Source organism: Miscanthus floridulus, chromosome 9 (genome assembly GCF_019320115.1).
Source record: "Miscanthus floridulus cultivar M001 chromosome 9, ASM1932011v1, whole genome shotgun sequence".
Classification (NCBI taxonomy): Eukaryota; Viridiplantae; Streptophyta; class Magnoliopsida; order Poales; family Poaceae; genus Miscanthus; species Miscanthus floridulus.
The window spans coordinates 9,090,417-9,109,519 of record NC_089588.1 but is presented as its reverse complement, the minus strand read 5'-3'; the positions used below and the strand labels follow the sequence as shown (position 1 = coordinate 9,109,519).

General features: G+C 46.9%; 2 protein-coding genes and 1 pseudogene across 2 annotated transcripts; all 3 read right to left on the bottom strand.

The window, feature by feature from the left end:
* Window positions 1-280: 280 nt before the first annotated feature.
* Window positions 281-2,435, bottom strand: LOC136481305 (BTB/POZ domain-containing protein At1g01640-like). The gene is made up of 3 exons (XM_066478666.1): window positions 1,886-2,435; window positions 945-1,121; window positions 281-813 (listed from the first exon to the last, which is right to left on the bottom strand). Exons 1-3 carry the CDS (start codon window positions 2,081-2,083, stop codon window positions 331-333), a joined length of 858 nt encoding a protein of 285 aa, XP_066334763.1. The 5' UTR covers window positions 2,084-2,435; the 3' UTR covers window positions 281-330.
* Window positions 2,436-8,836: 6,401 nt separating this feature from the next.
* LOC136481304 (uncharacterized) lies at window positions 8,837-10,060 on the bottom strand. Its single transcript, XM_066478665.1, has 2 exons — window positions 9,771-10,060; window positions 8,837-9,602 (listed from the first exon to the last, which is right to left on the bottom strand). Exons 1-2 carry the CDS (start codon window positions 9,820-9,822, stop codon window positions 9,331-9,333), a joined length of 324 nt encoding a protein of 107 aa, XP_066334762.1. The 5' UTR covers window positions 9,823-10,060; the 3' UTR covers window positions 8,837-9,330.
* A 2,177-nt stretch (window positions 10,061-12,237) lies between these two features.
* Window positions 12,238-15,720, bottom strand: LOC136479184 (uncharacterized; annotated as a pseudogene).
* Between the last annotated feature and the right edge of the window lie 3,383 nt (window positions 15,721-19,103).

Sequence of the window (19,103 nt, the reverse complement as noted above, 5' to 3'; positions counted from 1 at the left end):
GTAAATCCATTTTGCGAGACGGGCCAAGTCGGAGCGGGAGAGCTCCGGCAAGGGGCGCTCCGATGAAGGCAGCCTCCACGAGCGCGCTAGGGCTCGGCCGGAGCTTCGCGGCCCTAGCGCGCCGTGGCGGGGCTAGCGGCGGCGGTGGGGGCGAGGAGCAGAGCGCCGCCGGGCGAGCAGGAAGAATGGGGAGGAAGAAGAAGAGAGCGACGAGCCAAATCATTCGTTGGATCAAGATCGAACGGTCCATGATGGGTCACCTGCAACGGAGACGTTTCTCTCGTAATGACACAAACCGTGTCCCAAAGAACTGTATAATGCAATTTTCGCCTATATATTTACAGTCGGCATCTTGGCCAGCAGCAGCGCCCGGGTGATCTCGACGCACAGCCCGGCGTTCCTGACGGCGAAGTCGTCGTACTCTGGCGACAACACCACCTGCTCGGCGTGCTCCACCACCGTGTCCATGGCGCGCTCCCTGAGCGCCGCGCTGGAGCTCAGCTCTGCGACCTCCAGCGTGCGCAGCACGTTGGAGGCGTCCACGGCCGCCGCCAGCCGCGCCTCACAGGCCCGCCGCAGGAACGGGACATCGTACTTGTCGGCCGCCACGAGAAGCGCGTGCAGCTGCCGCTCCTCCGGGACCTGGAGGCTGCCGCCGCAGCCGTCGTCCTCCAGCGCGCCGGTGTAGAGGAAGGCGAGGAAGAGGGCGAGCTCGTCGTGGGTCCGCTCCGGGAGGGAGATGGCGTCGCCGGCGGGGGACTTGCAGCGCTCGTCGGCGGCCAGCATGTGGCGGAACACCTCCGACCTCGCGGCCTGCGTGCGTGCGTGCGCATCAGATCAGACGTGAGATTAATTATCTCATGGGCTGGCTGGGCTTCGTTTGAAATGCATGCAGGGAATGAGGGCCCACTTGTTCGCAACCAGTATGCAGCCCACTTACTTACCAGGATGGCTTTGTGGGCCGGGATTGGGGGCCCAGCGCCCGGTTTTACGACGATGTCGGTGTGGACTCCCTCCTTCCACGCCATCGCCAGGCCCTGCGCGAGGAAGGCAGCTCTCTGGTGGGCCTCCTCCTCCCTGCCTCTCATCTCCTTCACCTGCTCCCACGCGTCCTTCATCCCCTGCATTGATTGGTTGGTTGGTTCAGAAAACGAACTGAATTCTGTTCGGCAAAAAATCACCTTTGATAGATTTCGGTGTCATCTTGTTGCCTGCTACTACTTTACACTTTGAGCATGGATTGTAAGGCAGAAATCATTTCCTTAATTACATTTACATGTTAGTAGTCTTGGTATTATTCAGGCTTTCATATTGGATTTTCTACCAATCGAAATGGCAGGGGGTTAGGGAAAGAGTTGAACGTCTCTACTGAAAAGGCACCAAAATTGAACATACTGAGAATGAGCGAGGATCAAGGAAAATACACTCTGCACTGCATTTCTGAGATGTTTGCTGCAAAGCAAAACCTTAGGGAGTTCGGAACCGTATGTTCTAATAACACGACACAAGCGTAAAAGGCGGTTGCTGAAAGGCCTGAAACTAATAACTTTATAAAGGCCCGTTAACGTCCGGGGCTCACTTTTTACAGAACCTTTCTATTCTATTGAAGCATGCGTGCAGCAAACGTCGTCCTGAGATTGTGACATGCAGCTGACTAGAAACCAAACAACACTGGTATATGCTAGCAAAACAAACGTGAATGAACAACTAGCACACCTTATGATATCACAACAAACAACAGTGTTGGTTCAGAAGATTCAGATGTGCAATTCTAGCAGTATGAAAATTCGACAAGAGGATTAGTATTTAATAATGGCAGTTTCAACTAGAATGTATTCAGAAACAGTAAGGAACTGAATAATTGGGGAAAATCGTACGTACGTACCTTGGTTGCGCTGTCAGGCTTCATCATGGACACTCTGGACTTGAGCACAGAGCCATGGCCGCCCTCTTCTTGCTGCTGCTCACCAGCCTTGTTCAGAAATCCGATGATGGCCTTGGCGCCCTCGTGGCAGGGAGCACAGATGGTGTTCCTCGGAAGCCTGTACACGGACGCCATGGGGCTGCAGATGCAGCAGTCCATGCTTCCGCTACTGCCGCCGCCGCCGCCTCGCCTTGCTCTCCTTCTTCCTCCTCCCTCTGCTTCTGGTGCTCTGCAGTGGTGCTAACAGCAAGCTGGTCGCCACGGCCTTGCGTTGGGTGAGGGTATAAAAACGAATGCGAGAAGAGAAGAGGGGCAGCCTGCAGGATGGTGTGCTGCGATTTCTTTTTCTAGAACTGGTACGCGGTGGTTGCTGACTGAGACAATCAGGGGAATTGAAATCAAAAAATTCTCCTGGGTTTTCATAAATGTGCTGTGTCTAGTCGGTGTGCTGTGGACACCTCTGTATGCCAAAGTAGTACATTGACTAAACTGACCTCGCCCGCGTATCTCTCCTCCTTTTTTCAGTTCATTCAGATGGAATGATTATATGATGGATCGACGAAAGATTATTAGTAGTACAACAACTAATCATCATGCAAAATATATGGTGCTAAATAAAGTACGAGCAGGCATTTGTCTTTCTGGATTATTTCACTTTCAGTGCAAGCTTAGGTACAATTGTCCATTGTTGGCCAAGCTAAGCTAACTACTGTGTACCTAAAACAGGCTGTTCATGGACAGGACTGTAGAAACGTAGAGGGTACGTTGTACCAAAGACTTTTTAAGACATAATTAGTGCAGATGAAAATCTGCTTAGTTGACCCCAAATAAAGTATTCGCAGATAAGATTGGACATTTTTGGCTCTATAACTTTTTATCGGTTTCGTGGCTAGCTTGGGAACTGAGATAAACAGGACAAGCTAGAAGGAATGTGAAACCCAAATTATCAAATGAAATGAAAATGTTGTAGTATATAAACTTAGCTGCTACCAAAGGATGGCTAGTCCAGTTGGTTAACTAAGATATGCTAGTCACTCCGGTGGCACCCTTCAGGTCCTGAGTTCGACTCCCAGTGGGAGCGAATTTCAGGCTGGGGGTTAAAAAAATCCCCTCGCCGGTCCCGGGTGCCAAAACACTGGTTTAAAGGAGACGGCCCATCTCACGGATTACGTCTCCCAGTGTCGGGCCGGGGCCAAGGTTCAGGGGTTTTCTCGGCCTGTGTGAGAAGGCCTTCTTCTTACGTATAATGCCCGGGGGGCGGCTTGCCCCTCGCAGGTTGAGTTTTTTTTTTAAACTTAGCTGCCGGAAGGACAGCACAGTCTTTTCCTCTCATGAGAATCCCTATAATCAAGTAGACACGCCAGAATAAAATTGAGATAAAATGATTAGGATATATGATTGCATGATTATAAAATGAATGAAGAGAAGAATCATCACATCATCGACCAGCAGTAGGTTGCTTGAGAGGGACTTTGCAACCTAAACATAAAAGAGAGTTAGAGACTTGGACTTTTGTTGGGGGAAAGGAAAAAAAATGAAAGGTGGATGTTGGAGGCTTGGAGGGTGGCACGGCTTAGCTAGCCTAATTAACGCTTCCATAACAAGGCTGTGTGTGTTAACCACTATCCTCCCACTCACCCGACATGTGGGCCCTCGCTCGGTCTCTTTCAAGTCATGCTGCGCATGCATGGCAGAAGAATAGTATATATGGAACTGCTGCAACGTACTGGTGTCATAGTAGGGAGAAAAGGGATGAGATTGTTTTTTTTTTCTCTCAAAAGTAGTATATATGAAAGGGGATGAAAAAAATGTAGTTTTTTTCATAAAAAGAAGGAAAAGAAAAGAAAGCTTGCATGCTTACTAATAATTAGTGTAATAATCACTGTCCCAGTAGTGAAACATAAAGCGGGAAATGATCATGCAAGTAATGAAGTTGTAAAGGCAATTGGAGTGAGGACATCCATTGATGCATCTAATAATTCAAACAATGACGGGAGGATTTGTTGGGTTGGTTGGTTACCGCATAATAGTTGTTGCTCGGAAGTTACGTGGCAATATAATCTCTATCTTTATTCTCTAATTCTCAATAATTCTCAACCTAATATTAAAGAGCTAGCGAAACATTTCTTTCAATCCGCCTTTTTCCTTCTCAAACTTTGCTTCATTCATCCCGCTTTTTATTTATCAAATTGTCCTTGTGCTCGGCCCGAATCATGTCATCTAGATTCATGATCTATGCTCAACGAGTTACAACATATTATCTCCAGTGTTGATATATGGCGATCTATCCCAAACAACCAAACGAGTTAGTAGAACAACTCACATCCAACGAACGATACAGATTCCGATTCCAAGATGTACTGAGCGTTCCGTGCAGCACACATGTATGTTTTGCTAGTTAACTACAAACATGCACAATATAATTAGTGTTTTTTCATGTTTTTTTTCCTTCAGTGACAGGGATATGATTGTTTGCATGATGCATGGACGCATCTCAATGCGGATGGCTCTCTTTGAGCTACTGTCCTTTTATATATGGTGCTCATATCATTATGGCTGCATATACATAGTTTTTGCAACCCCCCCCCCCAACAAAAAAAAAGCTGCATATATATACACTAGTATTTGTCGCAGTAGTAATGGAATAACGGTGTGCAACGTATATGAGTGCATGATTGATTTGTGGTAAACGGCTCTCGTAGACCACGTCATGGCCCATTAATTAGCTGAGCCAATCACCGCAGTGTGGAGGGGAGTGACCCACAGCAGGCCCACACACACATGGGCTCCTTCCTGGGTTTATGGGCCATGATGAAATGGAGTCTGGCACTTGCGCACTGGGCCACATCCAAATGCACGGCCCTGGCCTTCATCCACATATGTTCTGACACGTGTGTGCCTGTCATAAGAAAAACTGACACGTGTGGAGAGGGAGACCTGGGCGTCCTGTCAGAAGGTGTGGGAAAAGAAAGGGGACATGGCTAGCGCGCGGACATTCGGACGCTAGCCCCCGTCCGGCCTTCCGCGCGCCCGTCCCTTCTCCCGTCTATCCGTCCACCTGTTGCGCCCGCCCACAAGCATGAGAGGCCCGTCCACGTCAGTGGGGACCGCCTCCGCCTTCCGGTGCCTGACACCGAGGCGAGATAGCAGAAAAGACGAGGAGGGAGATGCAATACTCGATCTAGTTTAAAAACGTCCAGATGCAACAATTGCAAAATACGTCTGAAAACAAATGAAATATTTGAAACATGCGTTTGAAACACTTGTAAAACACCTAAAACACTTCAAACCATTGTAAACATACGCAACATCTAGATAAAACATTTGCATCATATGTGTGAAAACATATGCAATATCCAGATAACACATTTGCAACATACGTTGGAAAAACAGATGAAACATTGAGAACGGGAGCTTACAGCATGCATGTACAACTATTGCAACATGTGTAACATCCCGATCTACTTTTTGCAACATCTATATGAAGCACTTGCAACATACCTCCAAAATATTTGAAACACTTAAAACAGACGCTTGCAATATGCAGTTTCAGCGTAAATATCTCCTTACTGCTCAGGAGATTGGAGACTCGTTGGCATAGGAAGTTTGTCGGAGGCAGTGGCCTCGCGCCGCGCCTAGCAAAGCCGGTAGCCGAGCGCTGCGACTCCTAGGCGGCTGCACGCCTGGGAGGACCAACAGCCATGCCGACGCGACTCGCAGGTAGTCATGCGCCGAAACCAGGAGAGGACAGCTGTGCGTCGCATCTAGTAGGGCTAGCAGTTGAGCGTCGCATGCAGGAGCGGAGCCCGAGCCACGTGCGGGAGCGAAGCGGAGCGGGACGACGCGTGCAGGAGTTAATTTTGTTTTTTTATTAGGCGAGTGGCGCATGCTGCGATGGGTGGAGCGACATTACCGTAGTTAATCGGAAGCTGTTAAAAGCTACAACGAGAGCATTTGAGGCATTGCTAGCTTCTTCGCAAACTGACGCGTGGCCACTACACGTTTCGCAAAAATACCTTCTTTCTTTTTAGAAACTAACCCGCCGTCCAGAGCCTCGCTCGCCGCTCGGCCGCATCCGGCACCCGCACGACGGCTTGGGTCACGGTCACACCCGCACACGGCTTGGGTCACGTCGTCACGCCCTAAACCCTAGCCGCCGTCATCTCTTATCTCCCCTCAGCCTCGCCGTGCCGGAGAAGTGCGCCTCGATCTACAGGGGAGGGCGGTGTGCGGCCATGGCCACGCCGTAGTGGGGCACGACGATGCTCTCGTGGTCAGAGCAACAACCCTGACTCCCCGAGGCGAGCTCCTCAGCGGCATGAGCATACGCTCGGACGGAGCTTCTAGGTGGCATCTTGGGGACTCGTCGGTGGTGGTACACAAGGCCTCCATATCAGGTAGTAATACACTTGTTTGCTATGTTGAGGATGTTGATTTGGTGCTGCTTGGGGAACCCCAGGTGGAGGCCTATGTTGTGGTACTAGAAGATTGCACAGCTCCTCAATCATCAGGCGCTGACCCACCTCGGCAAAGTGAAGCTGGCTATGACTACATATCGGTTGTTACTTTCTCCTGTTCGAGTGTTCGTGCTTCCATCCTCACAGGCGATGCCATCTCCCCTGTTTTCCACTCCACATAGCAGGTGCAGTGCTCCCTCTGATCATTTTTCTTCTCCACCATCCCCTAGATTTCCTGGCTCCTCCAATGTCAATTAAGGTATGTAGTGAACAAGAGAAAAGATTCGGGTCAATTTCAATCTAACAGTATTTGATTCATTAGGGCTGGTATGTGATTGTTCGCGTAAATACAAGTTTGTTCTAGCTGTAACTTTGTTCGTGTGATGATAAAAAATTGGATCGTTTGTTTCTACAATAGTATTTTGATTACAATATAGTATGGTAGAGATGCATCTTGTGTTAATTGACTTTCAGAGTTTCCATTTATTTTGATAGGGTTAGTGTTAGCCGTATTAGCTAAGTGTACCGATGATGCTCCTCCTAAACTTAATAGTCATCCACATAGTGGTAAATTTTACCATGGTTTTCAAGGTGCATTAATGGTTGACAATGAGTAGTGTCTTACTGAAATGCAATACTCCGAAAGTATGAACTAATCTAAGCCTTACTCTTAAACCATTTACTTAATGCCTTCTTGCAGGTCTCAGTTATTGTCGTCTTGAGCCTGCAGTTATCTATTGTGAAAGCATTGTTATACTGAGATGTAAAATGACAAGGCACGAACAATTGGCTGCAGAGCTATATGAGTTAGATGGATTTGCGTTTCAGTTTTGACACAATTTTAGGAGTTGTGACCACTTTTGACTGATACATTGTATTTCATGAGGTAATCTTTCATCTAAAAAATGGTTTCATGTATCTTTAACTATTATCAGCATTCATCGTTGTCATACATTGTCCAATATGGGAGGTGAGTGAAGGGTGCTGATGGCAAAAGGGAAACCAATATCTTGTCTTTGCAAAACCTCTAAGATAGATTGCTAGCAGACTGAGAGATTCAGAAATTTAGTAACTCCTGATGGCCATAAGTGCCTTCTTAAAAATAGGCAGGAAGCTTGAAAGAGGAAAGAAGATGGGCATGGTTTTAGATGAATATGATGTTGTCAATGTATGGTTGACAATGGGCCAGGGGATTGATACGTGTGAATTATGATCGAATATGGTATAAACTATCTGCATGTTGCATAGTAGACTATTGAGATGAAAATTCCATCCATGTAGAAAATATGTTACATGGTCTACAAAACCAATAGTTGATAACCAGTTTTCTACTATGTTGATTCTTCTAAACCAATATGCAACACTTTGATTTTAGTAGAAAATTATTACACATTAAAAAAGTTGCCTGGACTATTTGCAGATCATAAAATGAAAACTATTTGCACTCGAGTTTCTTCAGTGCAAGCTAAATGTTACATCCGCTGAACAGAAGTAGTGCGCTTGGGAAGTACATTTAGAGAATGAGAATCTATCTGTTAATTTAGAGTAACCCTTAGAAAACTATATACAGACTCTTAGTTGTCCTAATTCTAGCAGTCCAATATGGCACCCCGCAATTTGCCTATGCTTTGCTTTCTGCAATTCTGCATGTGTTTTTTTAACTCCATGTTTTGCTTATGATACTTTCTATAGCCTTTCCAGATATTATAAATATCTATGCTAATCTATTACCTAATTCTATATCAGGGCAAGGAGTATGTTGCAAACACAGACGACAACTTGGGTTCTATACACGATGTGATACTATGTGTAGTCCCCTTAACCAAAACAGAAATCCTAAACCATCTGATCAACAACCAGAATGAGTACTTCATAGAGGTATGTAAGATTAGTTTGTTTGTGGAACCTGAGCTTGGCAAGGTTGGACTAGCAATGCCTCAGCTAGCAGCCAAACCTCATGGTCTGGATGGCAGAGCATAGCTTCAGGTTATGGTTCGAGGAGGATGTTTATGGACTCTGATGTAATATGTTCCGTTGATTCGTCGCAACACATGTGGTCGTGCTTGTTCGTTGTCCCACCAATGTAGGATGTTCTTGTGGCCGCTGATGACTAATCTCATCTGCTGCTATCACCCATGCTCTCACATGCCGTTAGCGGAGCAATTTTGATAGCAAAAGGCAGCGCAAGCGGGTGGATGATGCAGATACTTCCTTCTTCATAGTAATAAGTAGAGATTTGTGCTATGTACTTGTCGGTGTGATATGCTTATCGTAGGCGCTAACTCTATGATAGCGGTGACAATGACTATATATATATATATATATATATATATATATATATATATATATATATATATATATATATATATATACACACACACACTAATGTTTGATTAGTTCTTAACATTATTGCCTAACTATAAAGCATGTCTATTACGCGTGGAAAATAGTTTTTGTTCTTCAAATCATTGCACTCAAAGGCAGTAGTCACACACAGCACAGGCGGCCGCATCACACTCACCATATGTTTTTTGCAGGAAAACAAAACATAATTATCGTCATCATCGTGACCATTCAATCAATAGATGAAATGGTACAAGTCCTACTAGTACAGGAGAAGAATCGAAGGCAACAAACAGCAGTCTGACAGCCATGGAAATCAAAGAGCGCTGCATGCATCGTCCATCGTCTCCGGTAGGAAACCAAACCAACGAGAGAAAACCATGGGCGGGTGGGCTCCTGCAACTCCAATAGATGTGGATGGATAATGTGAAGTAAACGAAACCCCAGGCCTAGACGTCTTAGCTGGATGGATTAGGATTAGGATTAGGACTAGGACGAAGGCAGGAAGCCAGGCGCCACGTCACGCATCATTGCTAACCACCCACCAATTATTGCTACTAATTACTGCTACTAATTATCTTCTCCCAAGTGAAGTGAAAGTTACAGCTACCAGCTCCAGCGCTCGTTCTCGTTGCCGTCGGCGTCGGTGGCCGGCGGTAGCTGGGAGTAGAAGCCGTAGTCCAGGTCCTCCTGCCGCTTCCCCGCGCTGCTGCTCTTGCCGTAGTAGTGGTGCGCGAGCGCGGCTCCGCCGAGGACGGCGAGCGTGAGCGCCTGCGCGTGCATCCTGGCATGGATGAGGCGCAGGCTCGTGGCCCGCGCCGGCGCCCGACGCCGGCTGTACGCCACCGACGCGCCCACCGCCGTCGCCCACACAGCTCCTGCACGGCACAACAGCGTATCTATCTGTGAATGGTGTATCTGTCTACGCTAGCTTTGACTTGACCGCACGATCTGATCTGATCTGATCTGATCTGAAATTCTGAACTGCGAAGGGATCGAAAAAAAAGAGGAAACATATATCCAAAGGGGATTTTTGACTGACTCACCGATGGTTGAGAGCTTGTGTTCCTCCACCCAGGACTGCAGCGACGAGCTCATCCTCTCTTCCTCCCTCGAAACGGGTCTGCTGATGATGGGTGCCGAAATCGGAGGCTGCTGTGTTTGGATTTGGTGGTGCGTGCTTGATTGCAGCGATGGATGGCAGGAAGCAGGTGGCCTACTTATATAGGCTTATGGCTGACGAGAGTGGAGTGTGTGTGTTGAAGCACCCTGCCCGCCTATGCCATGGAAAAGGGGGAAAACGGGCAGAGACGACGAAACCAGAGGCGCCCCCGCCTTCTGTTTCTGCCTGACTTGTGGGCAGGACACTCGGTTGGCACGTCGTATCGCAGCCAAGGTTTTTCGTTCAGTCAGTCAGTTCAGGCACGGGTCCACCTTATCTCCTTCCAGCTTCCAGCCTGCCTGCCTGCCAATTAAAATATTCTTGTTTTCCGAGTGCGAGACGATGACAAGTGGGGCCGTGAGCGCTATGCTGGACCCTGTGTCAGTCACCTACTCCCGCTTACTCGACAAATATACGGTACGAACCACCCAGGAAATATCAAAACAATTTAAAAAAAAAACTTGAAACTTAGCACATCCATAATGCGTACAAATCATATGCAAATGACAAATGTGAGGTTCATGTGCACTAAAAATCAAAATTTCTTGAATTTCGGAGTACACGTGAACCTAAAATTTATCATTTTCATTTCCGCAAAAAAAATCATTTTCATATATTTTTTTTCAATCAAATGGGAGAAAAGCCCCCTCGGGTCTTAAGGTGAAGCCTATGCTTATATAAAGATAATCAATAAATTAAGGCTACCATAGTTACTATGTTCCACCGGCAGCCAAGATACTTTCTTGTTGACGTGACACTGACGTCACGTGCCCCCCTATTATGTGCTATTTACAAAATGGTCCGAACTAAAACAGTATTTTTCTCTCACACTAAACCAGTCAGCAGTACTTTTTTACGAACCAGCAACGAATAAACCAAGCCAAATGAACCGGCTGTAGATTGGGATGAGCCTAGTGAAACTATCGACAGCTCCCCCTCCCCTGTGTGGATTCCTGTGGGCAGTTTGCAGCCTCAGAAAAATTCAAAAATATATGTCCTTTTTTTTGTTGTTGGTCTTTGGAGAGTTTTTAACGTCCGCGTCATGCGTGCTTCCCCACACACGGGACACCGACGGAGAAGTGAGAACATAAACAACGACACCGGCCTGCTTAGCCTAATAGGCATCGAAGCCCAAAACCCGCTAGTGTTACTGTGTTGGCTAGAGGCCCATCTCTTCAATCCGCAAAGTGAAGCCCAACTCACTGACACAACACCCTTGCACTTATCGCTACGATAAAGCCCAACTCACTGATCAGGGGACATCTAATTATTTGCCACTCTTACGGAGGCCGCCTCTCTGATTGCCAACTTTGTGGTGGCAACTACAAAAATATCCCAGAAAATAGTAACTCGTCTAATATTTTGCCATTTTTGCTGACGTGGCATGCCAGATCAGCCAGCCATATTGGGAACGGGCCGTTGACGCTCGAAGACCGAAGGCAAAAGACCATTCTGTCCCTGCTGTGTATTGCTTAACAAGCGTCGTCTCCTCCCATCTGCTCAGTCCACTCGCTGCTCTCCGCACTTCTTCTTCTTCCTTCGTCTCCTCGTCCTTGGTCGCCGCCGCCCCTCCATTGCCCTCCCCAACCCTAGCCGCCATGTCCTGTCGAGCGAGCTCATCAACGCGCAATAGGTGTCCGCAGCTGCCGGATAGGATAGAGGAGTACCCACTCGGGAGGCAAACAGGGCTCCCCCTCATCATGTGCGAGGAGTGTGGACTGCAGAGGGTGCTCGAGCTCGTGGCCCAGACAGATGAGAAAGGCAACAAGGGTCGTGTCTTCTTCAAATGTCCCAGGAACATGCAAGGGGTAAGCCACATTCTTTGGGTTCCGATTTGTTAGGGTTTTGAATCGATTGCCACATCAAATATGTTTCCATGTGTTTAGGTTCCAGGATCTTGTAGGTTTTTTGAGTGGCAGCGAGAGTACCTGGCCATATTGGTGGACCAGGGGAAGATTGTGATGAATCTAGAACAATATGGCGCAGTAGAGGAAGAAGCTGATTCAAGGGCACTGGTGCGTGTGCAGAAGAACTCAATGGAGGTGAAGCTGGATGCTTTGGTTGGCGCAGTGAAGGCTTTGAGCTTGGTCATGGGTGCTGGTGTAGTGGTCATGGGTGTTGGTGTAGTGGTTGGAGCTATGTATGTGATGTAGTAGTTCTATGTTAGTTTCACTAGTTGTTAGTTCCCTTGTTTGTTAGTTGAACTACTTCAAGTTGTATCTTAGTTGAGTAATGAGCTATGTGTTTCAGTATGAGTCTGACCAATCAGTGGGCATATATGTGTGAAAATGCTGAATGGTTAATGGAATATTGTTTCTGTTATTCCACTTGTACATGATATCCAAAAATAATCACTGCAAGACCACTGATATGCTCTTGACAACCATATCAAGTTCAGTCTGCATACATAGCAAGTTCAGTCTGCATACATGACACAACCCTAGCAAAGTCATCACAAGTTGTTCAGGCCTATAAGGCAATACATTACAAGTTGTCCATTCAACTTACAATACCATAACAAGTTGTTCATGCACCTTTCAATGACATAACAAAGTTCCCAAAATATGGATCACAAGGATTCATTACTTCATCAGTTTCACCTTTGTGGCTAGCTGCTTCCTCCTAGGGGTCATCTTCTTGGCTGGTGCAGGGTTTGGCAGAGATTCAGCCTCTGGAATGATCATTTCAAGGGGTTGTGGAGCTTCCAAGTTCAACCTCCTGCATTTGAAAGTGGTTTAGTGAGCTGTTGTCGAGATGGCAAGTTCCTGAGTCACAATTTAGGTTTAGATTTTACCTTGCTGCTGCTGCTGCTTCCTCTGCCTCTCTTTCCCTTGCTACTGCTGCCCTTGTTCTTGGAGTCCTTGGTGATGGTGATGGTGCTGCTACTGTTGGTGGAGCTAGTGAAGGCTCAGGTGCTGCTGCTACTACTGGTGGTGGAGCTGGTGAAGGCTTAGGTGCTGCTGCTGCTGGTGGAGCTGGTGAAGGCTCAGGTGGTGCTGCTGCAGTTTCACTAGCTGGAGCAGGTTCATACTCCTTGTCAGCACCCTTCTTTAGCCCCTTTTTGGTCTTTGTCTTTCTTGTCCTCTTCCTGCAATTTCATTAGGTTAGTTAACAATGGTGAAAGGATTTCAGCAAAGGTAGGTTAGTAAGTTACCTTTTTTTGGTGCCACTTAGTGGGCACCTCCAACTGGTCCTTCTATGGCCTAATTCACCACAACCCTTGCAAGTAACCTGCCTTGTGGCTTTGCCACTTCTCTCCAGGCATCCCTTAACCCTCTTCTTCCTTTGCCTCCCAAGTCCTCTTTTCTTCCCAATTGGTGGAAGAAGCTTGAATCCCTTCTCAACTATCGGCCACTGGCTCTTATCAGTGATGACATGAATCATTCCTGCATATGCTGCTTAGAACTTGTGCACTGAGTAGGCCACATCCACATATTGCTCCATATTTGGCTACCTTTCAGCTGTTATGACTGCCAGTGCATGGGGACAGGGCTTGCCACTCTCTGCATGTACACTCATGTTGGTCCAGGTAGACAACATACCTCTTGACAACTTCACCATTGTACATGACTATCACCTCTGCTTGGTTGGGTCCACCCTTAGTTGCCTTCAGATGGTTCAGTCCCTTTGAGGCTGCATTTAGCTGATGAATTATTGCTGGTAGTATGAATCCTTTTAGGGCCTTAGATATCTTCCTTCTCTTCTCAAAAAGTACCATTGTCTTGTGCCTGATAGCATCAGCTAGAATGTCTAATGGTAGATCTTTGTGTGCTTGGATCCATGCATTCCAAGATTCAGCCAAATTGTTATTTATGAAGTCACACTTGATCTCTTCCTTGAATCCACTCCTGGCCCATAGTAAACTGTGATGATCCTTCAACCATGGAACAACTCCTGGATAGGCTTCAATAACTTTGTCCATCAATTTATTAAACTTCTCTACTGTGCATGTCCTTGCTGCTGGCCACATGTGCTTGGCATAGGCATTTTCTGTAAACATTTTCTTCATATTTTCCATGAGATGCCTGAAACACTCTCTCTGCTCTGCTCTAGGGAAAACCTTTTTCACAGCTACTTCTAGCCCTTTGTAGGCATCAGTGCATATAGCCAAGTGGTTCATTGGCTCTAAAGCTTTCCCTGACTGTTCCATAAACCAAGTCCAATTATCCTTGGTCTCTGAATCAAAGAAGCCAAAAGCAATTGGGTACAACCAATTGTGGCCATCTATTGCATTGGTTGCAGGCATGTGGCCATTCCACTCACCATTGAGAGCAGTTGAATCTACACTAATATAGGGTCTGCAGCCATCTCTAAATCCATCTATACTTGCTTTGAAGGCACAAAAAAATCTACTGAAGTGTACCTTGCCTTCGACAGTAACTGTATCTATCTCAACTACACTACCAGGAGACCTAAGCTCAATCTCAGCCTTGAATCTAAACAAATAATCAAAACAATCATCCCACTTACCAAATAATTTATCTGCAGCCCTTTGTCTCCCATAAAATACAATCTAATATGAAATCTTTATGTTGTACTTCTTCTCTAACTCTTTCTTCACAGCTTTGGGACCCATCTCAGGATTATCCTTCAATAGTGGTATAGCCCTCTCAGCAATCCACTTCTAGGACGCCATCCTCCCAAGAACTCTACTCTTTGAAGGACACTTGTGGGTACCCTTATTGATTTGGATCTGCACATACATGAAGAAATGTCATAAATAGTTAAGATAAATTCAGATACAACATGCAAATATCAGAAATAAGGTTACATCAAAAGGACAAAAAAAGTGTTAGTATTGGTACCCTGACACTGCCATCCTTCTGTGTCCTAGCTCTAATTTTCCACGAGTAGCCCTTGGAACTGCAGTAGCCCCTAAACCTCTCCTTGTCAGACTTCTCTGTCCCCAATTGAAACTCATTCACAATAGCATGCTGCTTAATTGCCATCCTAAAATCATCCATGCAAGGATACGGTGTCCCAACACTCATGTCAGGGTTGTCTCTATCCCAACCAAACATTGGCTCATCTCCTAGGTCATCATTAACAGGGATTGCTGCCTCATTCATTTCATCCTCCACATCAGCAGGTATGTTAGGAATAGGAACCTCATCCGTAGGAGCCTCATCTGCTGCCTTGAATCCAAAAGCCTCATAGATTTGATCCTCATCTACCATAGCATTAGCTTCACCATCACAGTTCTCATCAGCCAATATAGTCAATGTGTTCCAATCAACCATATTTTCTTCAGCTCTACCTTCTTCAGGAGTACTACAAGTGTCACCTAAGCCTTCTGCATTCTCTTCATGTCCTGCATTTGTCACACCAGATTGGGCAGCAGTAGTAGAAGACCCACCTTTGTTTGCTCTACTAACAACATCATTCAGACCAACTGCATCTTTCTCAACATCACAGCTAACATGCATTACCTTCTCATCCATCCTAGACATTATCATCTCCTCAAACTGATCACTGCTAGTAACCTTCCACTCTGTTCCACTGTCAATGTCAACACCCCAAATAAGCAGTTGCTGACTGTGGCCCCAAATGATCTTGCTGGCCATATCATCTACAAAGCCATTCAGTGTGTACACATTGCTACTGTCAAACCACAGGTCATGTTCTTGAGCATCTAGGTCAACCACTGCATAGTCGTTAACCAAAGTGTATTTATCAATGCTAACATGGATTCTAAAAGCATTGCCAGGATCAATCCTGACAGTGACAAGCAAAACAAACAAATTGGGAGTTAGGACATCCCTCACATACGGGATCCCCTCACATACATGCCATAACAATGAAACATACCACGGGGGGCACGGAGACCACACCATCGTGGCTAATGGTTTGCTCTACATCCGAATCCTACATCAACACACAAAAATTAGGAAACTCTAGCATCAGGAATCCCCCCATTCACAGATGTCGCGCGTAGGTAGAAGAAGGAAGTAGATCTAACCTTGTAGGCGTCATGCCGTCCTGCAACTTGGCGCCACCGTCGAGCTCTCGCCTGCCCGCCTCGAGCTCCCACCTGCTCGCCTTGAGCTCGCTCCGCCACGGGGAATGAAAGGGGAGGGACGGGAAAATAGCGAGTGGACTGAGTAGATGGGAGGAGACGGCGCTTGTTAAGCAATACACGGCGGGGGCAGAATGGTCTTTTGCCTTCGGTATTCGAGCGTCAACGGCCCGTTCCCAAGCTGGTTGGCTGATCTGGCATGCCACGTCAGCAAAAATGGCAAAATATTAGGCGAGTTACTGTTTTCTGGGATATTTTTGTAGTTGCCACCACAAAGTTGGCAATCAGAGAGGCGGCCTCCGTAAGAGTGGCAAATAATTAGATGTCCCACTGATCAGGGAGGAAGGAGGAGGACACCACTGGCTGCAGGAGCACACCTGCACTGGGACTGGGCTGCTGCCACTTCGGCCTTCTGATAGTCTCTTGTTCCGCGCGCTCTGCCTGGTGCTCTCCTTCCGCTCACGCTAGTTGATTGATGGCTTCATCGTCATGAGTCGTGCTTGCCTAATTGGTAAACCGTCTCCGAGAACCGCGACCCAAACTACGAGACATATTCGTCCTTTAGACATCGCTAAAGGTAAAGAGTTCAATATCTATTTTTGGTCTTCTCCGACTACAAGACCTAAAAGACAACCATTTCTGCAAATGTGTCTCCAGGAGAGAGGATACTCTAATTTGGGTTATGCCTCTCATGGCACCTAAAATGAGTCTTCCATATAGGTACTCTGTTGGAGACTATAGAGATTGTGTTGGAGACTCATTTTTTGTTTGGGTTCCGCAATGGGTCTCCTGTTGGAGACAGGCTAATGCTCTCCTCAAGCCATCCGTCCGTCCAGACGGCGCGCTTTCTGGTCAGCGCCGCTCGCTTTAGTTCGTTGCGCCCCCCCGCTCGTGACGCTCGCTCCCACCGCCAACGCTCAATCCCCTTCCTCTACAACCTTTCTCCAGGGTAGGGCACCATGCCGCGGGGCACCGCGCCCGCCCACTAGCCATGGCCTTCTCCAGCGCCGCGGGCACTGCACCCGCCCACCCGCTGCACCCCACACTCCGCGTCGCCCTCAATTGCCGTGTCGGCATCAAGCTCTGCGTGCCAACGAACCTCCATTCGTTCATGCAGCAAGGTGACATTGTGTTGCAAGCATATGTTTCATTCAGAGATGTTTCAAAGATATGTTGCAATTGTTTTATATCGATGTTGCAAAAGTAGATCAGGATGTTACACATGTTGCAATAGCTAGACACGTATGTTTTAAGTGTATATTCTAAATGTTTCATATGTTTCAGGCGTATGTTGCAAGTGTTTCATCTGGATATTGTAAAAGTAGATCTAGATGTTGCATATTATGCAAACGTTTTCATATGTATGTTACAAGTGTTTTATCTGAATGTTTGCAATGGCTACACATGTGTTTTCAAGTTTTTTTGTGTTTTGCAGTGTTTCAACTATTTTGGATGTATGTTGCAAGTGTGTTTATCTTGATGTTGCAAAAGTAGATCAGCTGTTACAATGGGACCCACCTGCCGCAACCTCCTGCTGCAGCTACTGGGGAGTACCGTGGGTTGCCATGCGGGCGCCTAAGGCCGGAAGACGAGCACGATGGTAGGGAGGTACGGAACATGGGATCCACACGGTGGGGCACACTAAAAGAGGCGGCACGGGCTTTTTCACGTGTGGTGCGGTCTCCTGCATGATGGACCGAAGGCGTTCAATATGTTAGAAGGCTCCGAACGTCCGAACGCTAGTAACATCCTTGCCTAATTGGCAGCTTGCTTTCTTTACCAAACCTCCCATTGATTTGAGTGTCTAAGTTCCAAACCTTCTCAATGGGGTATACCGGTTCCGTGATAAACTAAATGCACCTATCGTATTTTCAAGAAGCCAACTAATTTTAAATTTAATTAATGTCCTGTTTGATTGAGTTATAGTTTTTGGAATAGCTGTTATGAGCTGTGGGCTATAAAAAAGCAGCTGTGAGAAAAGGAGAAGGCCGTTTGGTTAGAGCAGGATGTGAAGATCTGTTTATATGCATATTGCTTGTAACAAAATAATATGTTCACTAATTCACATGTAAATGACTATTTTAGAGAGAAAAAAATAATTTTCTATTAAAAGACAGGCAAACATCTGCGGCAAAACTTTTCTACTAAAATATGTCATATTAAATGTTTTATTCGTATGTAAGGAACTATTTTGGGGAAAAATAGTTTTTCTAAGTGTTTTCATCCATGAGAGCCGATCAAAGCGCTGTCCGACATTCTCGTATTTCTATTGTATTTGTTGTTTTATTTTTCACAGGAAAACGGCTAGAAAACATCACGTGTTCAGTGTTCTCCATGGAACAGAGCAAGCCACAGGAGCGGGCTCGCCTGGAGATGCGCCGCAGCAGAGGAGGGGGCTCGCCGTTGCCGTGACCGCAGGAGAGGGGGCTCGCCCGGCCGGCCGCCTGGAGATGCGCCGCCGCGGCCTGGAGCACGTTGGGGCCACGCCATCGGAGCGCGATTGGAGGCTGCTCGTCGGCACGACCGGAGGAGCTCGTCACGGGGCCGCGTTGCGACTCGAGGAGCGAGTCGGAGGCCGCTCCGGCACGCCGCCGGGCAGGGACCACGCCGTTGCCGGGCAGGGTCCGCGCCACCACAGGGAAGGGCAGAGGCCCACGCCGCCGCCGGGATGGAGCTCGAGGAGGAGCGCTCCGCCGTGCAGCGTGTCTCGCGAGTCTACGGACAAGAAAGAAGAAAAGAAAAAAAAAACAAATCAGGTGGATAATATTTTGCCTCAAAAGCAGATGAAAGAGGTGGGACCTCACTGTAGCTCGGTTGGTGAGCGCTTTGGGTGCTGAGGCCACCGGTCGCGTGTTCGAGCCCAACTAGAAGCGTGATTTTTCACCGGGGTTGCCTCTCTCGCGTGGAGCTACGCCTATGCATACGTAGCATGGGTGTGTATCTCTGCATAAACAGATTCTACAGCTGTATTCAATGAGAGGCAGGAGGAAAGGTGATTTTGGATTTATACTACAGTAAAAGCTGTTTTTAGGCAAAAGCAGATGTAGCTTTTAGGTCATTTGGTTGAGCTTTTGACTTTTAGAGACAAAAGCCACAGCCAAAAATCTAACCAAACAAGACTTAAATTTATATAAAAAAAAGTATCCACATTCATATGTCCAAATATATTTGTATGAAAGCATACAACGTGATTAATATTCT